This window comes from Populus alba, chromosome 6 (assembly GCF_005239225.2).
Source record: "Populus alba chromosome 6, ASM523922v2, whole genome shotgun sequence".
In the NCBI taxonomy this organism is placed as follows: domain Eukaryota; kingdom Viridiplantae; phylum Streptophyta; class Magnoliopsida; order Malpighiales; family Salicaceae; genus Populus; species Populus alba.
This window is the reverse complement of record NC_133289.1, coordinates 12,792,290-12,816,329: the sequence shown is the minus strand read 5'-3', so window position 1 is coordinate 12,816,329 and position 24,040 is coordinate 12,792,290. Positions and strand designations below refer to the sequence as shown.

Genomic DNA, 24,040 nt, shown 5'->3' with positions numbered 1-24,040 from the left:
AGCTAAGGTAACCTTTTATTTGAAAAGAAGTTATAAAGGTGATTTTTATCTTTTCTTATGCGTAACCAACCCTTTAGAACCATTGCATGTTTTAGAATTTTTAGTTTTCTTAAGAACTAGGTGGGACTCTATTTTCCATATTTTTCCTTTTAATTTTGAAGGTCTATTTATGTTGGGTAGTGACAAAGTTAATATTTATATACTTCATATAAAACTTGTGATTCAAATTTATAAATCTTCTACTAAATCAAAGTTAAGTATGTTTTTGACAAATATGATGTTTTTAATGGAAATTATGAGCATGTAAGGGGTTAGAGAGTTTTGATTGGACAACCATAAGATCCGGGTAATAACAATTCGAACTCAAAGACAGGTTCTTTTTAACCTGAAGAGACTATTATGGAAGGATTTTTAGAGAAATATTATTTTTCTTAGTTATTATTGTTATTTTCTATTTAGTTTAGAAAAATCTTTTACTTTATGGTGTTAATATTGAGATTAATAATTTTATTTTTTGTAGTTTATTTATGACTTTTATTGCTTTGCTTTTATTTTTAGGTTTCCTAACTTGTTTGGGTTGAAAATTATATAGTGTAAATTAGTCATTAAAAAAATTCAAGATTTAAGCAACCTTTTTATTAATTAAAATCAGCTTTTCATTCGATTGTTAAACGGCTAAAAACACACGAGAGACATGTTTAAGAAGAGAAAGAATGGATTAAAATTGATTTGTTTAAGAACTAATTGCATTCAATAATTTATTCAAGGATTAATTACATTTCAAACAATAGTTTAGGGGACCATGTTTATAAACATATTCTCGTATGGAAAAAAAATTATATTGAAAGGAAATGGCTGCATCATCATTTTTTTTTTAAGAACTAATTACATAATTTTATTTATTGATCTCTTGAGTTCTAACTTTGAAATCAATATTGAGAAAAATTAAATTGTTTAAATGTATCAAATTATATGAGAAGAAGTGAGCTCTTAAGATTATTTTTTTTTTATTAAGACCTCATAGAAAATTGACTCCTTAGATTTCCTCAATTAAGAATCGATGGACTTTATCAAAATATAATTAACTCGATCAATCATGGAAGTTGATTACTATATTAATATACATGTCTTTTAACGTTAAAGAAATGAATGTGTAGGCATTTTTAACATGTTTTTTACATTAAAAAAAATTATAATGGTGAATTGAAAAGCTAATATATATATATATATATATATATATATATATAAATTAAATAAATTAAAAATTATATATGACAATAAATATAAGAAAGAGTTGTCAACACTAACCAAAAACTTAACCAAAAAGTTGAGAAATACATGTAGATCAAGATATTCAATCTTGAATGACGGCTAATAAATCTTATTGGGTTTAATAACTTTAGTTTTTTGAAAAAAAAAAATTTATTTAATTAATCAAAAATAAAAATAAAAAAAAATCATAGGGAAGTGATTTAATAAACTTCAAAGAAATATTTTTTTTTATGTAAGACTATATAGAAAGAACACCCGCTAATATATATAAAAATATTTTTAATCTTATTTGAAAATTAAATAAAAAATAAATGAATTTTTAATTTAAAAATATAACAAAAATTATAATTAATTTGTTTTAGTTAAAATTGAGCATCCGGCAAGCTAGGCATGACACACATATACTTAATTAATCCATTTTAATTAAAGTTTACAAAGCAAAAGAAAGAAAGAAAGAAAGAAAGATAAGATAAGAATATATATATATATATATATATATATATATATATATATATATATATATATATATATAAAGGGCTTTAATAAAAAAAATTTCAAGTATAGAGGTAGGCGATTAATTGTCTCTCTTTAAAAAAAAATATTTAAATATAAATGATGTATTATTTACTATGATGAAACATCATTCACCTATCCAGTTTTTAATCATTATAGTAATGGTGGAAGAAACATGATGGGTAGTTTTTTATTTGAAAAACTTGATTTTAACTAACCTTAAACAATCCATCTCCAAACTAAAAATTAAAAAAAAAAAACCCAAAATCAATAAAAAAAAAAAAACAAAAAAATCAATTCAGTGAAACACAACTCCTCCCTCAACTCTAATTTACTTTTGTTGGTAATATGAAACTTTAAAAACACCCTAATTGCATTCATCTTATCCATGGAAATACTTTGACACCAAATTTAACTATTATTATAATCAAAGTCATCAAGCAACTTCTCTCTTTTTATTTATTATTTTTTTGATGATTTTCTCTTTATCTTTTTAATTTAGAGACTGAAATACAAATAAAACAAAATTCTATACCAAAATATAAAATTATAAAACTAAAAGAACTAGAAATGATTTTGAATAATTTTTAAGAATAAAAGGTGTTGTACCTATTGTTTTTTAAGAAAAATTAGTTGTTATTATTTTTTTTTTAATTTTTATCCATCGGTTTTAAATCCTTTACGAACAATAAAATTATATATTTTTTATAAAATCAAGCAAATATTTTTAGATCATAATAACCTAATAAAAATAATTTATAAAATCTAATTCTAAAAATTACAATATCAAAAGATTAAATACAAGCCGAGAAAAAAATTTCTCCATAATAAGCGAAACTTGACATAAACTAATGTGTCAACCAACTCTAATGAATCATTGCCGGCAACCACGACTGCAATTGTTTTCCAGAAACAGCTTTAACCACAGAAAATGTGGGTCAACGATAGGGGCACAATAGTCATTGGAGATGCTCCTCCACTCAGACTTGATTTTGCCTTTTGTTTTAATTAAGGGAAAAAAAGGGGGGGAAAAGAAAAGAAAGAAAAGAAGGGACAAAGGAAGAGTCAATCTGTGTCAGCTTCAACACCTAAGTAATGAAAATACCAAACAAGACCCTTTACTTGTCTTCTACAACACTTTCTGGCATCTCCACCTCCTATATATTTTTTATTTTATTTTTTTTATCTACAATAATCAAGACTCTCACAATTCAGCTCCTGCTTTCTTTTCACAGGCAAGTACCCACCCCTCTTTTCTTTTTCTCTTTGCATCATGACCTGTAGTTTGTTTCATCTTTCTGTGTTTTTTTTTTTTTTAATTTTATCTGTACCAAATTAACTTTGAAACTTTCCTCTCTTTAATTTCTGAAGCAGATCAATATACATATTGAACAAATCCAGCCTCTTCCAATACCCAGCCATAGCTCACATGGATCCAAGTACTGGGCACCCTTTCTTTATTGCTTCTTGTTCTTAATTTTCCAGCCTGTAATCTACTAGAACGAGGGGAGAGGGGCATGAAATGCAAACAGTCCTTCTGGGATTACTAGTTTTTATTTATTTATTATTATTATCCACTACACCACAATTGGGTTGGTTATTTAAGCCAGCATGAGATGAAGAAATTTAGTTTACAGTGATCCGATTCTCATGATGGATGATGACATTGCATCATCCCTTGTCAATATAGCATAAAGTTTAGGTATAGAAGGGTGTTTTTCATTTTATTTTTTTTCTCATTTGCGTTAATGTGCTAAGAAACAAAAAGTTGGTAGGAACATTATGCTTAGAATTTATTTTGATTCTGTAAATTTTCTACTTGGAGGATTTTGGTTATTGATTGCCAACACCCAATTAAAGTAGAATTAACTCAGGCACTTCTTGACATAAGTTCAAACTTGTTGGTGCTGCAGATGCTGCCTTTGAGGAGAGAGAGGGTTTCAGGAATGGCGTTGAGTTAGGGAAATCTGTCTCTGATAAGCACATTGATCTCCTCAGGCCATCTGCTCGATACTATACAGCATCAAAGGGTACTGTTCTTATTCAGACTTGATTTATGTTCCATGAGTTCTTTTTCTTTTTTCACAATTACAATATAACATGTTATGATGTGCATAGACAATGTTTTGCTGGTTACTGTCACGCTTCCTGCTTTATGCATTGATGATCAAGTCTCTGTCCTCCCATCTATTTACGTGACTGAGCTAGAATGATAAAATTTTCTCCTTTTATGCTACTACTCATGGCTGTATGTTGATATTAATCAGCGGATTAGCAGCCCTTTGTTTTTCTTTTCTTGTTCTCTGGAGATGCAAGTCCGTGGGCTATGAATCTGAAGAACTCTGATATTTTTGGGATTTACTTCTTTCGCATTAGGTGCTAGTCTCGCTTTTTATAAATATCAATCATTTTTAGGAGCCATTGTCGCTTCAAACTATATCAGGGTTATTGAATCCTGCTGCATTTTCAGTTTCTACCTCCTTGTTGATTTAGTCTTTTTTAAATAGTCTTCAATTTTCTTCTTGTTTTTTTCTTATAGCACTCTTGCGTGTTTGATTCGTGTACTGTGTTTAATTATGTATCTCATCATGTTACTTTATGTGGTGGATTATCTTCCTGTTGTATTTATTTTTATGTCAAACAGTTGATGTTTGCACTATTAATTGCTTATCCAAACTCCTGAGAGACGTTCTGATCTGCTGATTGTAGGGCAAACAACAGATGCTGCAGATGAAGAAAAAGGAAAATATACTCTTATTAGAGATCCTGGGGATTTTCAAGGGATTTATGACAAGCCCCTTCCATGCTTTGGCTGTGGGATAGGATGGTTTTCGTGAGTATTCTTCAAACTACTGTTTCTCCCTCCCATTACCATTTCTCATGTTCTGATAGTTATCTTTTGTTTTGTTTTGTTTTGTTTTTTTTTGCAGTTTTCTTTTGGGATTTGTGTTCCCATTGATGTGGTATTATGGTACATTTCTTTACTTTGGAAATTACCATCGAAGGGATCCAAGGGAGCGTGCAGGACTTGCTGCTGCTGCAATTGCTGTAAGCTCTCTTATGCTCTCTCTATCAAAATAAATACTGTTGTTGGTGAAGCAACAAGAGTCTGAGTCTGAATAGCTTTAGAATGATGATGATAATCAGATTCTCACCACTGTCTTCCTTTGTCACTGACTTGATATGTTAAACAGTGACATTTTTAGTCTTTTTTATGGGCACTACAAACTGCACCTTGTTGAAAGTCTTCACAATTTTGATCCTTGATTTTAATGCTATCCCTGTTGCAGGCAATGGTGTTTTCTGTCGTGTTGATGGTCATAGCAGCTTATTTTTCCCTATTTTAGGCCTGGTAATCCGCTTCCAAGTTTTCACATTTTCAAAACAAAACAGATTCAAATTTCTTGCATGTGCAATGTAGATAACATATCAAAGCGGAAGAGCAACAAAGAATATGTTGATACGAGATCCTTCACAGATGGAGATACCTTCTCGGCTACACTAAAACATACAAAATCTTAAAAACATTCTTTCCCCCGTCTGCTGGCCTAATGTAAAGGCTTGAGCAGAGAAAATTCTCAATTAGCATGAAATTTACTAGTGAATTTATGAACACAGCAGTGAAATTGGATACTTTGTTTATATGTAATACATCTTATGATACCTCAAAAGGAATAAGTTTGTTACTTGATGGTGCATGCCCATTTCCTTTAAAACGTTAAATGGAGCGTTATTCCTTGCACTTTGATGTTGCCCTCCTTGGAAGGCTCAAAACTAACCAGTTCTGTTATCGAGAGCCTCTCCTTGGGAGGCCGATTATGGTGATGAAGATAACAAAGAGACCGTTTATGCTTGTATAAAGTATTTACGGTATTAAGGGAACGCTCTTGGATAATTATTTGATACCATAAACAGCCTGAACTCGTTTTCTTCAGCATGTTTTTCTCTTATTTGATGTCAAGACACATCGTTTAATCAATTGAACACCGGACTAAATCCAACTCTCCAAATCAGTTAAAAACATATCATTCTCACACAAGCAGGCGAATAGGTGATCTTAATGAGAAAAGTTCGTCTATAAGATTTTCTTTTCCAAAAAATAAATTATTCGGTAGCAATACAAGCCTTGTGGGCATACATGTAATACGAAAAGTAATTGTAAGAACACTGCGCAAGCAACACAATAGAAAGGAAAAGTATAAATCATAGGGCAAGCATCAAGCCCTCTAAAATGGTAGTCCAGAGAGGACCTACGGCTCAAAATGATTCTTGATCGAATAGGAGGCTAATGAACAAATGCTGAAGGGCTCTATAAAGGAAAATCGCCCTGATAGGCGCAGTTGTCCACTAGGAATTCTCTTCTACATGGCCCAGAAACTTGACTTCAATCTTTAGCTGCTAGATGAACATATTTGTCGTCAACTCTAAACCGGGAGCTCGAATTGATCTACAACAGCCCCCAAAGGAGAATAATCAGTCAGCAGTATTCAGAAATAGAAGCCAAAGGGTAAGCATAGAAGAGGTGGCATAAAGTAAAATTCTTTTGAAAGGCTGACCTTTTGTTCAAGTATATTATCGAGTTCGGTTTCATCTTTTGCAGTGCCAGATTCTTGGAGGGAATTCAGGACAAGCTTTTTCAGTTTCCTGATCTTCAGAACTCCATCATTCTGCATCGTGCATCCAAAAACCAAAATCTTAAATGTCAGCATGAGGATGATATTAAAGAAAGCAAAACGTAAGTCAATTCAGTATTAGTCATGTTTATGCATGCCATTAAAGTTTACTTCGAAGGTGGCTACTTTAATTGATGAGTGTATGATAAAATTTATATATTTGGCCCTGATCAACACGAGGTAGTAAATTGAAATACAATTGAACTGGAAATGCAAGGAAAAATATGATCAAGGATACATACAGATTTCAAGGCTGATTTAATCAGCTTCCTCCACTTTATATTCTTTTTATTATCTTCTTTCTTAGGGCTAGTAGCCTTGTCATCTTTAAGAGCATTGTGTTTAGCTTTCTTCAACTGAGTCTCAACATCATCGGATTTTCTTCTTTCAACCTGACTTTTACCATTGCCCACTTCATTTGCAGCACCATCCTTTGTCTTATTCCCAGTACCATCACTCCCAGATGCATCAACCTTTCTCTTCCTTTTTGAAGGCAGCTTTCCGTTCTCTATTTCTGTGTTGGTATCTGCACTGTCAACACTTGGAGTATCCTGCAATTTTTGCTCCTCTACATGTTTATTCTCAATCAATGCAACCTTAGTAGGACCAATTGAATCAAGAGCAGATTCTTCTGTCTGTTTAGGTTGTTGCTTGGCAGCTTGAAAAGCCCGGGCCTTTCCCCGGTGCTTCTTTCCATCAGCATGGAGAAGAAGAGCCTGCTTACTGGTAGCCTTGGTATTGCAGAGACTGTAATTACAGTGTTGGACAGAAGTTGATGACTTAGATGGAATCACTAGAAGAGATATAACACCAAGCACCTAAGAGGGAAGCAATAAAACTACTCTTTGACTTCCTATGCATGCATAAGAGAGATTAAACAATATTCATTAGAACAGAAAGTTACATAATTTTTTAGCACTACTGAATTATTGTCTTTAGATTTAGTTCCCCACTAAATATTGAACTAAGATAATGCATGCAAACCCCGCCATGGATCCAGGCTTGCCTCTTGTAATCATCTTAACAACTTACTTTCCAAGAGAATTCCATTCAAACAAGTTTAGTACTTCATTACTTTGTAGGGGTGAGAGTTTCAAGTCTACGTGTTAATCAATCAATTCAGTTCCAGCTGAATATGGAAATTATGATCAGTTTTGGAGAACCAACTACACAGACTTCTAAAGTTTGTGCGGACCAGGCTAGAAAAACTCAATCACTCAAAAGACTGAGCAGTAGCAGCAATACACGATATTTAAAAGTTAAAACCAGCCCTATTCATGAAAAAACACCTTCAAGAATTAATTAACACATTGTACAACACAGCTTGAAGATTCTAGTTGTTCAAAAACATATGATTGACAAACATTATTTCCAGGTAAAAGATAAGGCATGAAGCTCTAATATCTTGATCCCATACATCATTTAACCTTTCTTTTACTTGTTTTACACATGAAAAAACTCAATGTTGTCTTTGATGTTTGGCGAATGATGAAATTACCAATTTCTGGCATTTTCTTAGAAAACTAAAATATATTTTAAGACCGAAATGCAAGTCCCACAATATTTTCCACTTTTAAATTTAAAAATTTGACTTGGGAGATGGCAAAAAATCAAGTTTATAATCAGTCCGACAGATCCAAAAGGGCCATACATCATGGGAGAACACAAACATACATGCATAAGAAAGGTAATAAAGTTTAAAAAAGAACATACCTACAAAACCATGGTGGGCGTTCAGATAACCCAACATTGATATCAACATCGGGTTTTTGCTTTGCATCCTTGTTGGATTTAGGTGTTGCGCCATTTGAAGCTTTCCCTTGACCCTTTGGACCATACTTCTCCTGAGAATAAACAAATAGCAATTCAGGACTCCCTTAAGAAATTATTAGGAAAAAAAAATCAAATATTAAAGATAGAAATGAGCATCGTTACCGCCTCGGTAATGCACTGAGTGTGGCCCTGAACGCTTTGCTTCCCAAATGTCTCTCCACAATCAATGCAAGATAGCTACACAATTTTAACATTCCAAACATACCAGAGTTTTTAATCTGTGACCAATGTTTTTTTTATATAAAAAAAGGGAAGATGGAGAAGACCTTGGTTGCAGAACACATTCTGAAGTGATTAGGCAACTTGGGTTTCTTCAAGTTCTCTCCACAATCCTCGCACTGAAACCACACCATCTCTCTCTGTTCCTGATGAATTGAAGGCCAAAGCAAGCAATCTCCTCTTTAGCTGCGACCTGGAGAAACTAGAAAGGGTTTTAAGACCTTTATTAGGGTTTTAATCATCACTGTCCTTGTTGCTGGCTTCTGCTTCTGGAAGATTCGGGGCTGCATTTAACTCAAAACGCACCGTTTTGTTAACCCCAGCTGGGGAAACAAGCCCAGGAATAACGTATTAACAAAAACTGTGGGTTTTTAACTGTACAGTAAACCGTGGATTGCTATTATAAAATTATTATTTAACCCTTGAATTGAATAAAAAAGTGTGTTTTGGTTTTATAATTGATCTAATAGTTATTAAAAAAATTATTTAAGAGTATGTTAGTAGTTTTGTTTTTTTACATTGTAAAATATAATTTTATCTCTAGATTTAATAATTTCATAAACTGTTGTCCAATAATTTTTTAGTTTTTTCAAAAACATTGACCTTTAAATGAGTTTGAAAATGCATTGATGATATATTTTTTTTTATCAAGTTTTTGTTAATTTGACAATGTTTTGGTTTAAGTTTGGTTTCTAATAACTAGCTAACGAGTGTCCTAACACCAAGGATCAACATAGCCTTAGCATGATCTTTTACTAAAAATTATATATATATAAACAAAAATTATCTTCAAGTTGCGAGATTTTTGGTTCAAAGTTCAACTCTAAATTGACGAACACCAATCAATTATAAATGACATGTGAAAAAGCTTAGAAGATAATTTAGATAGTTAACCAAATACATATAATAAATTTAAGAAAAATATATAGCTAAGGTAACGTTTTGTTTGAAAGAATATAATAAAAATAATGTCTATCTTTTCTTAAACATAATCAACCTTGTACTTATATCTTTGAAACCAATATATATTTTATGATTCTTAGTTTTCTTAAGAACTAGGTGGCAACTTCATTTTCAATATTTCCCTTTAAATTCATAGGTCTCATTTTCATGTCAAGTGCAACATGATTGATTTGATCACATACAAGAAATCAATCATGTCTAAGACTAATTTGGTCATGGTAAAAAAATCAACCATGTCCAAGACTAGTATTAAGCCCAACATTTTAGCTAATTATATTATGGTTGAAAAATTATGCTCGGTGATGGACATGATTGATTAAGGAAGGTATTTATGAACTTAAGACCAAGGAGATATTCCAAGAAACTTTAATTTGAAAAAGTAATTTTTTGGTTTTCTAAGGTATTTTTTAGAATCCTAGTTTCTAATTTCACATTTTTTTTATTCATGCCTTATTTATTTCTAGGAAAATATTTTCCTCGAAACTATTTTCCTCACTTTCCTAGTATTTAAAGTCAACCTATGTTAATATCCGAAACTCAAGACCCTTTTCATGACCTCGGGATCAACATCAAAGAAGACAAACCTTAAATAATAAAAAAGTAGAATTCTTAACCACAAAATGCCAAGGGATGAAATTGAAAAACAATATAGGAAATAAACAAAATAAATAGCAATAAAAAAAATAGAGATCAAATTTGACACAAAAATAATTCAAAATCAAATGATAAGGGATGATATTGAAGAAAAAACTCAATTAGAAAAAATGATAAAAATAAATGATAATAAAAATAATAAGGATTAAATTTGATATAAAAACTAAATGAAACTATATGATAAAGGACAAAATTGAAGAAAAAAAATTAATTAGACAAAGATAATAAAAAGTATAAATCAAATAGCAATAAAAAAATAATGATCAAATTGGTAGGAAAAAAAATACTTAAAAGGAGGATAAAATTACAAAAATAAACAATCTTTTTAAAATTATCTAAAATAAAATAAATATTAATTAAAAGAATGGGAATCAAATTTGAAAGATAAAAAAAAATTGAATGGGGTGAAACTGAAAAAGAAATTCAATTTCATAAATCATCTTAGATAAAATAAATAGTACTCAAAAGAATAGAGACCAAATGTAAAATAATAACAAATTGAAGAGTTGCTTGTGAATTTTGCAGGGTTAGCGTGCAAATCAAAGAGGAGAGAAGAAAAAATAAATTACAGGGGTTTGTTTGCTTTTTTAAAACAGCCAACGCTAAATTTGAAATGGGGAGAGAGCGAAAGAAAGAGAAAATGGTTGTCGACACCAAACTCTATGTGTGTTAGGGGCACGCGCCACCTAATTTCATCAGAAGATGCTGAGACTTTTTAAGCGTTGCATCATAAGGTGGTGTTTGGTGGTTGGATAACCCCACACTTGCTATATGAATGACGTGGGGATTGTTAGCATGCTCCAGCAACTTTTTTTATTGAATAATATTTAATATATATCAATTACAATAATACCCCTAACTTTAAAATTTACAATAAAATCAATGTAAAATGACCAATATATATATCAAATTGACACGACTAAACGATTGATGTCTTCTTCTAAGTGTAAGAGTTCAAAGTAATAAATAATCTGGCATGACCGGGGTCAAACCACTAGGAGGTTAATTGTATAAATTATAGACAACAATAATACAACAACAACAACAACAAACAACAATAATACTAATACTACTACTACTAATAATAATAAAAAAGAAGAAGAAGTTGATGAGAATTTTGAAATGGAAGATTAACGTAAGGATTAAACAATTATAAAAACAAATGTCAAGGTTAGAGGATCTATTAATAGTATTCCAAACAAGTATAGTATAAACTCTTATTACTCAACTAGAAACCACATACAAAGGAGGTTCCAATCGGATGATTTGTTATTAATAACTCATTATAAATTGTTAACATGATCATATTAATTATCTTATTTACGTAACACCAAACTTTTAAATATTATCAGGAATTCATGATGCTAACTTATGTTAACAACAAATTATGTTCCTTTCATAGCACATGTGTAGGTAATACCATACAGTTGGACTATGAGAGTGCCAAGCATTTGTTGTACCAAGTGTTATACAACACAAATCTAGATTAACCATTTAACAAGCAAGGTATTAATAATTGGTAAGATAAAAAGATAAGACATGTTAATATTAAACATCAAGGTCCATGTTAAGTTTACACCATACTTATTCTTACACCATTAGTGTAACCTTTTTACCTTGACATAATAAACTTAGTTAAACATAATGAAGAAGAGAAACATAAATAAACAAAATAAGAACATAAATAAGATACAAGTTAACTAAGTAAAGGAAAGGAAATGAAAAGTATAAACAAGATATTAATGAAAGCAAAACTTAAGAATTATAAAAAAAATATAAAGAGAGAGAGTAGGAGCAAGTTCTTAATCTGAATAACCAAGCTCTAAATGCATGGCAAATGCCTCTTTTTATAGGCCAAAATTTGAAACTATTGATTTAATGACTAATTGTTGAGTGGGTGGCCAACTCTTGACTTGGTGAAAATCCTTATCTTCCTGTCTGAATAAAACGTCATTACTAGCATCAGAACTGGAATCACCTGTACTCATGAAAGTTATAGGAAATTATCTTATCTTTCCAGGAAAAAAAATTGAGGTCATTTGGACTTCTAAAACTCGAAATATGAGTTGAACACTGAATAGTGTTTGGGCTATAGGACAGATTCGGACTTCTCCGTTGTTGCTATAATTTGGACTTAAAAATGGTCTTTTTAAATCTTGGACACCACATGAAAGTTGTAGGCCTATGTCTTACCAAATATGTTCAAAAAATTGAGGTCATTTGGACATCTAGAACTCGAGATATGACCCAATTACCGAACAGTGTTCCAGCTTGGACTACACCAACATCTCTTTTCTAAGTTTGGCCCTCTCTTTGTCCTTTTAATTTCAATACTTAAACTCATCAATCAATCCTTTCATTTATGTGATAGACGTGCATTTAAGATGAACATTTACCATAAATTAAAGGTATCTTATATTATTAGATATGTTATTATAAAACATGTTTTAGTTAAGGAGTTATTGATACTTCAAGTGCAAAATGATGATATAAAACCTTGATAAAAATGCACTTTTAAGTACTAATCACACCCCCCAACCAGCTTATTACTAGTCCCTAGTAATCAAAGCGTTAAAATAGAAAAACAATTTGCAAATTCCACAAAGCAAGACATTCATCATTTAACTTCCATTAATCTATCCAGATAAATAAACTCTCATTAAATTCATATATCTGCTCAATACCTCTTAAACAAGATATTAATAAACCTTTCTTCTGTGCTTATAATATCAACATATAGTTATAGGGCTTTACTTGGAAGAAAAACAATTTTTTGTTATAATGTTTAAGGTTAACTTCCTTGGGTTACGATTATTATCTTCTCTTTTTTTTTTAATATATACTTATAACTTAAAACAAAATGCATCTTTAACCCATGTAACGAGCTTTCAGCTAATGACTCCTAGACCAGTTGGTCTTAGGGCATTAGGTGTTAAGACACCCTTACGAGCTTAGTAACTCGGGTTGCAGATACTGATATATAGATAATGCAATGTTTGATTCTCTTAAGCTCTTCTCCTCAACCCATGTAACAAACGTTGGGCCAATAGTTCCCAAGTCAGTTGACTTTAAGGTATTAAGTGTTAAAACACCCCTTCGAGCTTAATTGCTTAGGTTAGGGAGGATACGAAACCAAACTTATCTACGTTTTTTTTTTTTTATTTTTGCAAATTATATACTATCCCTTTCCCTTAGTTGTTACCTTTAACAAAAGAACATAAATAATGTAATAATCCAATGTACAACTCACAATTATATGATAAAGTGTGTGTGTGTGTGTGTGTGAAAATAAAGATTTAAGAATACTTGTTAAATGAGCATATGAGTAGAATTAAGTGATTACAATACGAGAGTTTGTAAACCTGAATATTTCAAAAAGTATTCTGATAAACTTTGTTAAGAATGTTTACTAAAATGTGTCTCAAGAGTCACTTTAACAAAATAATTCCTTTTACTATGTCATCTTAGTAACAACAGTTTTACAAATAGTTTATAAAATAGAAAACACATTTAGTTTTTTTAAAAAATATATATATCAACTACTACTCTTTCCCCCCAACCAAAATGAGACATTGTCCTTAATGTTCTAAGGTAGAAAAATAGAGTATAGAAGACAACACCTGAAATAGTGAATATTAACAAACCTGAAATACGCTTAAACAAATATAAGAAACAACAAAACATAATAATAAAATAAAAAAACACAAGGTTTTTACTAGGGGTGAGCAAAAAAATCGATAAACCGATTAAACCGAGAAAACCGGAAAAAAAATAACCGAAAAAACCGAACCGAAAAAAAAAAACCGAACTAACCGATTAAAAAATCACAAAAAAATTCCGGTTCGGTTCGGTTTCGGTTTTCAAAGTTTGAAACCGATTGAACCGAACCGAACCGGTTCAACCAAACCAGCAATTAAAAAAAAAAACACATATAAATAGGATGCTTTTTCTAACCCTAAACCTAAAGTTAAACTTTGCTCTCTACATTCTGTAGCCGTCCATCCCCTTCTTCTCTATGCATCTCTCATTCTCTCCCCTCCCTCTCTCTGTGCCTCCCCCCCTCCCTTTCTTTATGCATCTCTTCATTCCCTTTCTCTTTGCATCTCTCCTCTTTGATTGGAGAAGGAGACTGAGTTGGTGCAACAGAGTTGGATCGGTAGCCATTGAAAGAGAGTTTAGGGTTTTTTCTTTGCAGGTGTGTGGCGGCGGCTCCAAAACAAAGTGAAGGGAAGATTGGAGAGGAAAAAGGGGGGATTTTTTTAATTAGCGTGAAAGGGTTTGGCCCTTCCTCTTTGATTTGTTTCCTCTTGTTTAAATAATATTGTTATGATCATTTTACATTTTAATAACAGATATCTTTTGATTTTTTCTTTGTTTTTTTTTTCCTCCAGTCAAATGACTTGTGTTCTTTCCTTTTGTTTTGTGTATCTTTTTGCAAGGTTTAATTCTTGGGCAAAGATCTACAAAAAGAAAATCGGGATTGAATTTTCTGGAGATCATGGATGCCCAACCAGTCAAAAAAAGTGTCATACTTGTTGAGAAAACCAAGATTTCTCAGAAAATAAGCATAGAAAGCACATATCTGTAAAATTAGAAATAAAACGAAAATAAAATCCTTGAAAAAATTTGATCAGTGAAAAAAACCAAAAATAATTTTCGGTTGAAGTGGGTTTGGAAGGGAAAAAACCCGAACCGAACCGAACCAAACATGGTCGGTTTGAACCGGTTTTCGGTTCGGTTCGGTTCAAAAAATTGAAAAAAAAAAATTCGGTTTGGTTGTTTATTTTGGCCCAAAACCGGACCGAACCGAAAATGCTCACCCCTAGTTTTTACCAACGAAGGCTTAAACCCAATCTAAGCTTTTTACGACTTTCCTTAGTTGACCAATTTATACGACTCATGGAGGGATTAATTACAGGGATGAAATATTGTAGTTGGTCAATTAATTGTTCAGCAGTAGCAGCAGAGATTATGATTTGTCGTGACGAAGATGTTAGAAATTCTTGTTCTACAGCATGATTAAAAAAAGACAACAACTTATCATAAAAACCATTAACATTTAACAGACCTATAGGTTTATGGTGAATGTGCAGCTGGGCCCAAGAGAAAATATAAAAGATCTCTTCCAATGTGCCTAGACCACCTGGTAAGGCAATGAAGGCATCAACATGGTTAAACATTGCATTCATTCGATCAGACATTGTAGGGACATGTAGTTCCTCTCCAATTGTTTTTCCAATGGTTAAACACTCTTTACATGCCCCTAAAAATTGAATAACCTTCCAAAGATCTATACTATACTCCTCCACCTAGTTTTGGGCTTTGGTGGGGGGGGGGATAGTTTCTATGGTCTTGTCTAAACTATCATTACTTGGTCTTTGCTCACACCTATAGTCTATTCTTTTATTAATTAGTATATTTTTAGATGATGTTTGGTATAAGATTAAAAATGAGGGTGAATTATTACATGAGTAATTATTAAAAGATATTTTTCAAAGAATATTAAATTTAGTTTTTAAAAATATTTGATGTGTTAATAAATTAAAGGGTTAAATGTTTGTAGAAACAAGGAGAAAATAATTAAATTATTAGCAATGAAATATTAAACATTATTTAGTACGTACCCTTATATATATATATATATATAGGTTAATACCTTCTAAGGAAAGCATACGAGGATATCAACACCATCCTTGAAATTCCCGTTGCCAAACAAATCATAGCAAACTAACTTAAATTTCATAAAGGTAAAATTTACCCTTCATTCACCTCCTATCAAACAAAACCTTAACCTTAATCCATAATTATATTTAATAGCTATGTTGGAATATTTGATTCAATTAAATAGCCTTTAAAATCTTGTTAGCTTATAACTAAAAATTGAATTTTAATTGATATAAACTTAATTAACTAAAATATGAATTACAATTGCTTTCCCGTTTAAAATTATTAAATTCTTACCCCTTTTAATTTAACTCAATTAACTAAAATAGGAAAAAACTTCTTTCCATATAAACTTAATTATTATCTTAACTATGACTATCAATGGAGTGAATCTTGATCCACATCTAATCCAACTTTGATGTAATTAAATAGAGCCAGTATATAATTTTTATGATATGAATTCGATAATAATATGAATTTATTAACCCTATCAATTAAGGATCTATCTTGATTTGACTCGACAATAATTTAATTTGAAATTAATATAAATATTATTTTTAATAAATATAATATTTTTAAAACATGCAAATTTTTAAATATAAAAGATAAGAAAAAAAATATGGCACTAGATTTAGACTTAGCATTTATCGATGAATAACATGAGATACTTTTGTTTTTTATATTCTCTACTTTCATTGTTATTCTTTTAAATAATTATGTGATAAGTTTTTATTTATCTTTTTTCAAATATAAATTTTTTTTTTAAAAAAACTATATATATATATATATATGAAAAAAAAATCAATGATTTTTGCTTCTAATAATACAAGAAATCATAACAAAAAATACTTCAAAGAGCCAATGGATATTGCCGATGTAGATGATGCGTTACAGATCCTGCAAATGATAGAGTTGAGTCTTTTTGGAAAATCAAATTGCATTAACCTCTAAAAAAAGATCTTGTGTTCATTGATTTTTGGCAAAACATGACATTATTTCACAAGACTCTCTTTTTCTTACCTTTTTTTAAATATCTAATGGTATGTTTGATTTGAATGTAATGGATTATGTAATGTGTGGTTGTGTTATTTTTTAAAAATAATATAGTTTATAATTATATTTCTAATTATGTATTAGGGGTTTGGAGTCTTAGTATTTGATGTATGGATTATGGTTAGTATTAGTTAGGGTTAGTTTTTTGTTTTATGATGTTAAGGATTATAGGGTTATGGGATATAGGTTTGAATTTTAATTAATTTTTGTGATTAAAGGTTCAAGAGTTAGGAATTAGAGTTTAGAGTTTGGATTAAAGTTAATGTTTAGGGTTTGAATTATAATTAATATTTAATGGTTAAGGAACTTACATTAGTTAGGGTTGAAGTTTGGGGTTTGAATTAGAATTAATAAGTATTTAGGGTTTGTATTAGGGTTGAACAAGTTTTTTTTATAGTTGATGTTAGTTATAAGTGGTTACTAAGGTTTAAATATTAATTAGGATTAAAGGTTAATTAGAGTTTAATAGATAAAATATGTATTATTTAGGATTTTAATTTATAATAAATATTTAATGTTCAAGAAACTTATTCTAATGAGAGTTCAAGTTTAGGGTTTGAATTAGAGTTAATAAGCGTTAAGGGTTTGTATTAAAGTTAAATAAGTTTTTTTATCGTTTATGTTAATTAAAGTAAATGATTATTTAGGTAAGTAATTAATAAGGTTTAGATATTAATTATAATTAGAGGGTAGTTATAATTTAATAAATGAAATATATATTATTTAAAATTTTAATTTAGAATAATTTGGTTTGTTGGATGTCTACATTCTGAACATGATATTTATCCAATATTATGTTTCCAATTATAACTTATTTACAAGTTGTATTTGGAGTACAAAACTGTTATTTTACCAATATTTTGTACACGTGCTATTTGAATATATTTTTTTTTTTAAAAAAAATTTAGATGCTAATAAGCGAAAATACTTTTACGACAAGGACCTTTTTTTTTCCCAAAATAACAGGCTGTCTCTGCTTTTCTAGTTAGTGACGTGTCGTTTCCTCTCCGAAAAATTTATCACCAACCCAAAGCTTGCGAAGAAACCCTCACTTCACGACTAGGGTTCATCTCAGCTCCTCTCCAAACAGAAAGGAAAATGAAACTAGCAGGTCTAAAATCAATAGAGAATGCTCACGACGAGTCGGTATGGGCAGCCACATGGATCCCGGCCACCGAGACCCGTCCCGCTCTTCTAATGACTGGCTCACTCGACGAGACAGTGAAGCTTTGGAAGCCTGACGAGCTCACCCTGGAGCGCACCAACACTGGTCACTGCCTCGGCGTCGTTTCGGTTGCAGCGCATCCTTCCGGGTCCATCGCCGCATCGGCATCTCTCGATAGCTTCGTTCGAGTGTTCGATGTGGACTCCAACGCAAGCATTGCTACTCTTGAAGCTCCTCCTTCTGAAGTTTGGCAAATGCAGTTCGATCCCAAGGTAATTTTGTTTCCTTTTCTTTTGATTTTCATATTTAAGTTTTTGTATATTTGCACGGTAGAGATGAGATGACCTGGCTTATATAAAAAGAATAGTATATTTTGGAGAATTCTGTTAATTAGATTGATTGTTTTACTTATTTTCCGTAATTTGATCGATTTTATGGTTGCACGAACTGGAAGTGTTGCCTGCCCTATTAATGTTGGCAACATAGAAGTCATATAAACGAATGGGCTGCTTACGTCTGAGAAGGTGATCTGCCAAATTAGCCGTTACTTAAATAGGTGAAAGTATTTTCCACCTAGCACTTTTGTTTCCCTTCTATGTGCTTTTTTCATTTCCCAAAGATTGTTAGCCTATTTGCGTTTTGAGAGTGGTTATCTTGGAAAGTTAATTTCTTTTTCTTTTTCAAGATTAATTTTTTGCAAACTTGTGACAGTGTAAATATAAAGATATGCATTCATTAGAAATAGGTCTATCTCTAGAAAAAGATTTTTTTAAAGATAGGATTTGCAGAGGCAAAAGACGGATCTGTGCCATACAATAAACAGAGAGAAAGATGGAGAGCTTCTTGAACTTCAGTAAAATCACGTTCTGGGACTTTACTTATGTACCTTCTTTTACCGAAAGGATTTATTTTAATGCATTTCACTTTCATGGAAAAAAAAATCATGAGCAATCAATCTCCTTTGGTGAGTTCAATTAGTTAGATAGTTAGCAATGTTCTTTTCTTGTTGATTAAATTATTGGAGGAGGATGTGGGGGTTGATATTGCAGCCATCCATTACGCAACAGGCATTGATGGAGTGTAGTGTGGCGTACATAACAAACTACCTATTAAAGTAGATCATTTAGGTAGCGATGTTATATGAACTTAGTAATTCAGTGTGACATATTTGTTGATGTTTAAGGTTTTTTTGTTACAGGAATTCAAATCAAATTCCCATAAATTGATTCTAATCCCTTCATAGCATCAAAAGGGTGTTTTCTGCTTATAATTCTTCGATTTCCCCCTCCTTAGTATATCGGCTAATTTCACTTGCCTCATTGCTTTTCATGTTTATGAAGCACATAAAACTTGGTTTGATTACCTATTTAAGTAAAATTGAAGCTAAATTAAACTGTTATGATACCTGTTATGTAGCAGCTCACGGTTCCTTGTCCCATGTAAATCGCAATAAATTGTGCTCTGACCTAAGTTTTTTCTATTTTTTTTCTTTTTCCTTGAGGCCTAAGTTGAAATGACACAATTTATTGAGTTTTTAATTTTGAAGCATGCATGCCATAGGGAGCACTGCAATCCCAATCATTCTAAACTTCTTTTGGGTTAATTTACTTATGAACAGCTATACTCTGCAATTTTATCCCCATCAAGCTCCACTCTTCTTCTGTTATCATTGTGTCTGCATACAAATTTGTATTTTTATTTTTAGAGTTTATGTACTCTTTCAAGGCTGGTTGGAATTGTCTACATGTTGAACCTGTCTTTAATATTGTCATTCCAAAAAAAAAAAAAAAAAAAACTCATCAGTATGAGCTACATCTTATTTAGAAGGTATGAGGCATAGTTCAACCGAATTGCCAATGTTGGCTCTCCATACATAGATACTTTGTAATTGAAGTAGAAAATTGGAAATTGTCACTTTTTTATGTTTGAATTTAACCAGTGCTAACCATAGCTTTACCTATAGGGTATCACTCTAGCAGTTGCTGGTGGTGGAAGTGCATCAGTCCAGCTTTGGGATACAGAAAAATGGAAGTTGATTGCTACCCTGTCGATTCCCCGTCAAGAAGGGCCCAAGCCCACCGATAAGAATAGCAGCAAAAAGTTTGTACTATCAGTGGCATGGAGTCCTGATGGGAAACGGGTTGCTTGTGGCTCCATGGATGGCACTATTTCTGTTTTTGACGTAGCTCGAGCCAAATTCTTACACCATCTAGAAGGCCACTTCATGCCTGTGCGGTCTCTTGTGTATTCCCCTGCTGATCCAAGGGTGCTCTTTTCTGCATCGGACGATGCCCATGTGCACATGTATGATGCTGAGGGGAAGAGTATGATAGCAGCCTTGTCAGGTCATGCAAGCTGGGTATTAAGTGTTGATGCAAGCCCGGATGGAGCAGCTATTGCAACAGGCTCAAGTGACAAAACTGTAAGGCTATGGGATCTCGGCATGCGGGCTGCTGTGCAGACAATGAGCAACCATGGAGATCAAGTTTGGGGAGTGACATTTCGACCACCAGGTGGTCCTGGTCCCCGTGCAGGCCGGCTTGCTAGTGTGTCAGATGACAAAAGCTTATCACTTTATGATTATTCCTGAATTAACCTTGGTATTGGGCCGTGTAAAAACATAAAGGATTTGCTGTTTTTACAAGACTTACTGCTGCTCTTGTTATTTATCAAATTATACCAATGAGTCGAATGGTTTTAGGTCTGTCACAGAGTTTTGCTCGATCCCATTTGGTTCATTATATGGTAAATATTGATGATCCGAGGTCCAGTCAGCATTTGAGAATGGATCTAGCGGATCTGACCATGGTAATGGGTTGAGCCAATTAGGATTGACATTTTCCAGTTGATCATGTCTCTCCTTGACAACCGGGAATGGCTGCCGCAAGATTAGCATGGCGGCCACATAGTTGCAAGTACAATGTTGCACCTGGTGGCTGGCTGATTGTGAACAATTTTGCGGCCACATAGCAAGCTTTGAAAAATCCATTAAGTGAAATTTTTAGATTTTTGGTTAAATTTTGATAGTTATTGCTGTTAAATTGCTCACTCCTCTCATGTGTCCAGATAATGCCTGCATTTTATAATTGTCGTTTGTTTAACAGCTTGATTGACCTTTTTTTATGCTAATCTTATAATGTTTTTATTTGTACGATGTACTTGTTTTGTATTCTTAGTAACAAATCATCAATGTATTCATAAAAATGTCTTCTTACTGTAGTGGTTTTAAAAAATAGGGTGAGTGAAATTATACATTATATATTACCATGGGCTAAAACACTGTGTATACACTCTATTTATCCTATCATATTTTACCAGGCTAGCTGTTTAAACTTTATTTTTTTTCAATTTGATTTTTCATTTCTTTTTTTGTGTGTGATTGCATTCTTTTTAGGCTAAATTCAAGACTAATTGAATTAAATTTGTTGACTAATGATAAAATTAAAAGATAAGAATCAAAGTAGAAAATGCGCCATAAATGGATGATGGTTTCAAAGTTCACATAAAAAAATTTAATTTAATCTTCAAACTTTATAAATTATAAATATATGGCCCTTCAATATTTTTTTCATTTTATTTTTATTATCTTTTTATCCTTGGTTTGAGAAAGAAGAGAGAAGTCTTTTGATCCCGGTGTTAGAGAGAAAAATATTGTTGGCACCAATTTCGGCCACTAAATTAATTGATTTTTGTGTCAACTGATTTCATTTAACGAGGAGAGTTCGGCTTAAGTGTGTTTTTTTACTTTGAAAGTATCTTAAAAATTAAATCTAAACTCAGTAAGATTTTTAGTTTCGGGTTAATCTTGGGGTTTGTTATGATTTTTTGGGTTACTTTGAGGCCATGAATAGATTTATGAAAGTGCTTAGGTGTTTTTGGTAAAAAAAAAAAAATCTGAAAATTGGTTTTTAGATAAGAAAACCTTCAACCTTGATTTTTCGGCCACCATATCGGCTAAGATTTGAGAAAAATCAGACGACACGTATTCTGTCTTAGCAAATGACATGTCATTTGAGTTAATGTTTTTTCAACAAAAAAGGGGGGAGTAATATGCTACAATAAAGAAAATATTAAGGCCTGAAGCGTAGACCCTTACGAAATGGGCTAAACGGGTTGACCTTACTTGTCAAGTTCAGCAGCACTTGACCTTTTCCTCTTTTTTATTTTTCTAAATTTTTTTTTCTTAATTGGTGACTTTTTTATATGAATTTTTTCAAAATTATTTATTTGTTTGTTTTTAAATTAATATCTCTTCTCTCTTTTATTTTGTTTATATAACCTCTTTTAAATGTCAATTATTTTTTTAGTTATTTTGTATGCATTTAATTTTTAAAGAGATGATTCTAGTTCATCTATAATATTTTTTATGTTTTATATAAATACAAAAATATTTACTTTTGGATAATATATATATATATATATATATATATATATATATATATTGTTAATGATTTTTTTATTTTATTTCTTAAAGCGCATAATTCTTAATTTATTTTATTATGTGTATGTATAAATTTTTCAATTTATACTTATAATTTTTTATATATGCGTCAAAAAACTTGCACATGCAATTTTTTTATAGGAAAAAAAAATATTTGACCCATGACATAGTAAGGATCAAATAGCTATTACAAATAAGCTATAGAATGTAAAATGTAAAATGTTTTTACTAATTTATCCATATCTAAATTATGCAATTTTAACACTTGGAAGATATATAAATTTGAAGATTTGGATTTAGAAACTCTAAAATTGACTATTTATGCTGAGTGGTTTGCTAAAAATGTGGGTGTAGGGGAGAGTTTTCATTTTTTTTTTTCATTTCATTAAAAAAAAAGGGGTAGAAATACGATTTTACTTGACACCCAATGATTGATTCTCTATGGAATCCGCCATATCTCTACAAAAACCATCGAAACTCATTGGTGAAGACAATATTTGATAACGCATTGTCCACCTTATTTTAATTTCAATCCTTGGCTGCTTCCCATATGTCTCAACTCTGTGTGCCTAGTATCGATGTCAAGGATATTTAGAAATATATTAATGATTATGGTTTAAAATATTTTTTATTTAAAAATATATTAAAATAATAGTTTTTATTTGAAAAAAATTATTTTTAATATCAGCACATTAAAATAATATAAAAATATTTAAAAAATTTAATTTAAAAAAAGCACGGTTTCAACCATATTTTTAAATACTACTTAAACCACTAACTCATGAACTTAATTTAACACCGGAATCTTGAAATTTTTTTTAATATTCTTTTCTTATTCTTTTTAAATATAGTTTTTGTCAAATATTTGTTTCATATATGATGTATTACAAAATCTTCTTTATGAATATCATAGAAAATTAATAAAACAAAATAGATTTATAATTCTTTTTTTTGTAATGTATATCAATAAAAAGATTAAATAACCAAAGTAATATAAAATTTATTTAATCAATATTGTTTTTAGAAATCAACATAAGAAATTAAAATAAGGGATTTTTTTACTAGATTAATATATTTTTTTTTACTTTCATATTATGAAAGGAAAAAGATTTGAAAAATGATTGAATAAGTAAAGTATGCGTGACATAGTGAAATGGAAATGAAAAAAAAAATCTAGTGTTTTAAATATAGTATATACTGACAAGACGATACAAGGAAAAATAAAAGGTTTTTTTTTTTTTTTTTAACATTCTGCATTGTCTTCTTTAGCATTGACAAGATATATATATATATTAAGAGAGTTGATGTATTATTCATTGTAATTGTAATAGTATTTTTTAAAAAAAATCTTTAAGTCTATGCTTTTTCCTCTAATTTTATTTTTTAATATTTATTTTATTAAAAATCAAGCCCATAATTTATTATGGTTTGCTTTCTATATAGTTATTTTAATTTTATGATTCATGTCACGGGTTTGACAAGTTAATTCAATTAACTTGATTTTTTTTGTCCTTTTTTTAATGGTATTTTTTTTTTTTCAGTTTTATCCTTCAACATTTTCAACAATTGCTTGGCTAGGAATTGTTCTTT

General features: G+C 30.9%; 3 protein-coding genes across 5 annotated transcripts; 2 read left to right on the top strand and 1 right to left on the bottom strand.

Moving 5' to 3' along the window:
- Window positions 1-2,818: 2,818 nt before the first annotated feature.
- On the top strand, window positions 2,819-5,483 carry LOC118047977 (uncharacterized). Of its 3 annotated transcripts, XM_035057459.2 has the most exons (7): window positions 2,820-3,020; window positions 3,160-3,224; window positions 3,699-3,815; window positions 4,495-4,618; window positions 4,716-4,833; window positions 5,076-5,137; window positions 5,207-5,483. In XM_035057459.2, the coding sequence occupies exons 1-6, from the start codon at window positions 2,881-2,883 to the stop codon at window positions 5,130-5,132; spliced, it is 621 nt and encodes a 206-aa protein (XP_034913350.1). In that variant the 5' UTR covers window positions 2,820-2,880; the 3' UTR covers window positions 5,133-5,137; window positions 5,207-5,483. The 3 variants fall into 3 exon arrangements, with proteins under 3 accessions (XP_034913351.1, XP_034913350.1, XP_073266297.1); XM_035057460.2 differs by having other exon boundaries at window positions 2,819-3,020; window positions 4,507-4,618; window positions 5,076-5,483; XM_073410196.1 differs by having other exon boundaries at window positions 2,821-3,020; window positions 5,076-5,483.
- A 354-nt stretch (window positions 5,484-5,837) lies between these two features.
- On the bottom strand, window positions 5,838-8,743 carry LOC118047976 (uncharacterized). Its single transcript, XM_035057458.2, has 6 exons — window positions 8,558-8,743; window positions 8,394-8,468; window positions 8,172-8,302; window positions 6,701-7,205; window positions 6,342-6,452; window positions 5,838-6,232 (listed from the first exon to the last, which is right to left on the bottom strand). Exons 1-6 carry the CDS (start codon window positions 8,642-8,644, stop codon window positions 6,170-6,172), a joined length of 972 nt encoding a protein of 323 aa, XP_034913349.1. The 5' UTR covers window positions 8,645-8,743; the 3' UTR covers window positions 5,838-6,169.
- Window positions 8,744-17,835: 9,092 nt separating this feature from the next.
- Window positions 17,836-20,713, top strand: LOC118047978 (WD repeat-containing protein VIP3). The gene is made up of 2 exons (XM_035057461.2): window positions 17,836-18,281; window positions 19,973-20,713. Exons 1-2 carry the CDS (start codon window positions 17,943-17,945, stop codon window positions 20,597-20,599), a joined length of 966 nt encoding a protein of 321 aa, XP_034913352.1. The 5' UTR covers window positions 17,836-17,942; the 3' UTR covers window positions 20,600-20,713.
- Window positions 20,714-24,040: the final 3,327 nt, after the last annotated feature.

What these genes read in the sequence shown, in the direction of transcription:
- LOC118047978 (XM_035057461.2), top strand. Translation starts at nt 17,943, where the DNA reads ATGAAACTAGCAGGTCTAAAATCAATAGAGAATGCTCACGACGAGTCG. An exon ending in AAATGCAGTTCGATCCCAAG is followed by an intron (nt 18,282 to 19,972) that starts GTAATTTTGTTT and finishes CTTTACCTATAG; the next exon opens with GGTATCACTCTAGCAGTTGC.
- LOC118047977 (XM_035057459.2), top strand. Translation starts at nt 2,881, where the DNA reads ATGAAAATACCAAACAAGACCCTTTACTTGTCTTCTACAACACTTTCT. An exon ending in CTCCTGCTTTCTTTTCACAG is followed by an intron (nt 3,021 to 3,159) that starts GCAAGTACCCAC and finishes TTTCTGAAGCAG; the next exon opens with ATCAATATACATATTGAACA. An exon ending in TTGCTGCTGCTGCAATTGCT is followed by an intron (nt 4,834 to 5,075) that starts GTAAGCTCTCTT and finishes TCCCTGTTGCAG; the next exon opens with GCAATGGTGTTTTCTGTCGT.
- LOC118047976 (XM_035057458.2), bottom strand. Translation starts at nt 8,644, where the DNA reads ATGGTGTGGTTTCAGTGCGAGGATTGTGGAGAGAACTTGAAGAAACCC. An exon ending in CGCCCACCATGGTTTTGTAG is followed by an intron (nt 7,206 to 8,171) that starts GTATGTTCTTTT and finishes CTGTAATTACAG; the next exon opens with TCTCTGCAATACCAAGGCTA. An exon ending in ATAATATACTTGAACAAAAG is followed by an intron (nt 6,233 to 6,341) that starts GTCAGCCTTTCA and finishes GGGCTGTTGTAG; the next exon opens with ATCAATTCGAGCTCCCGGTT.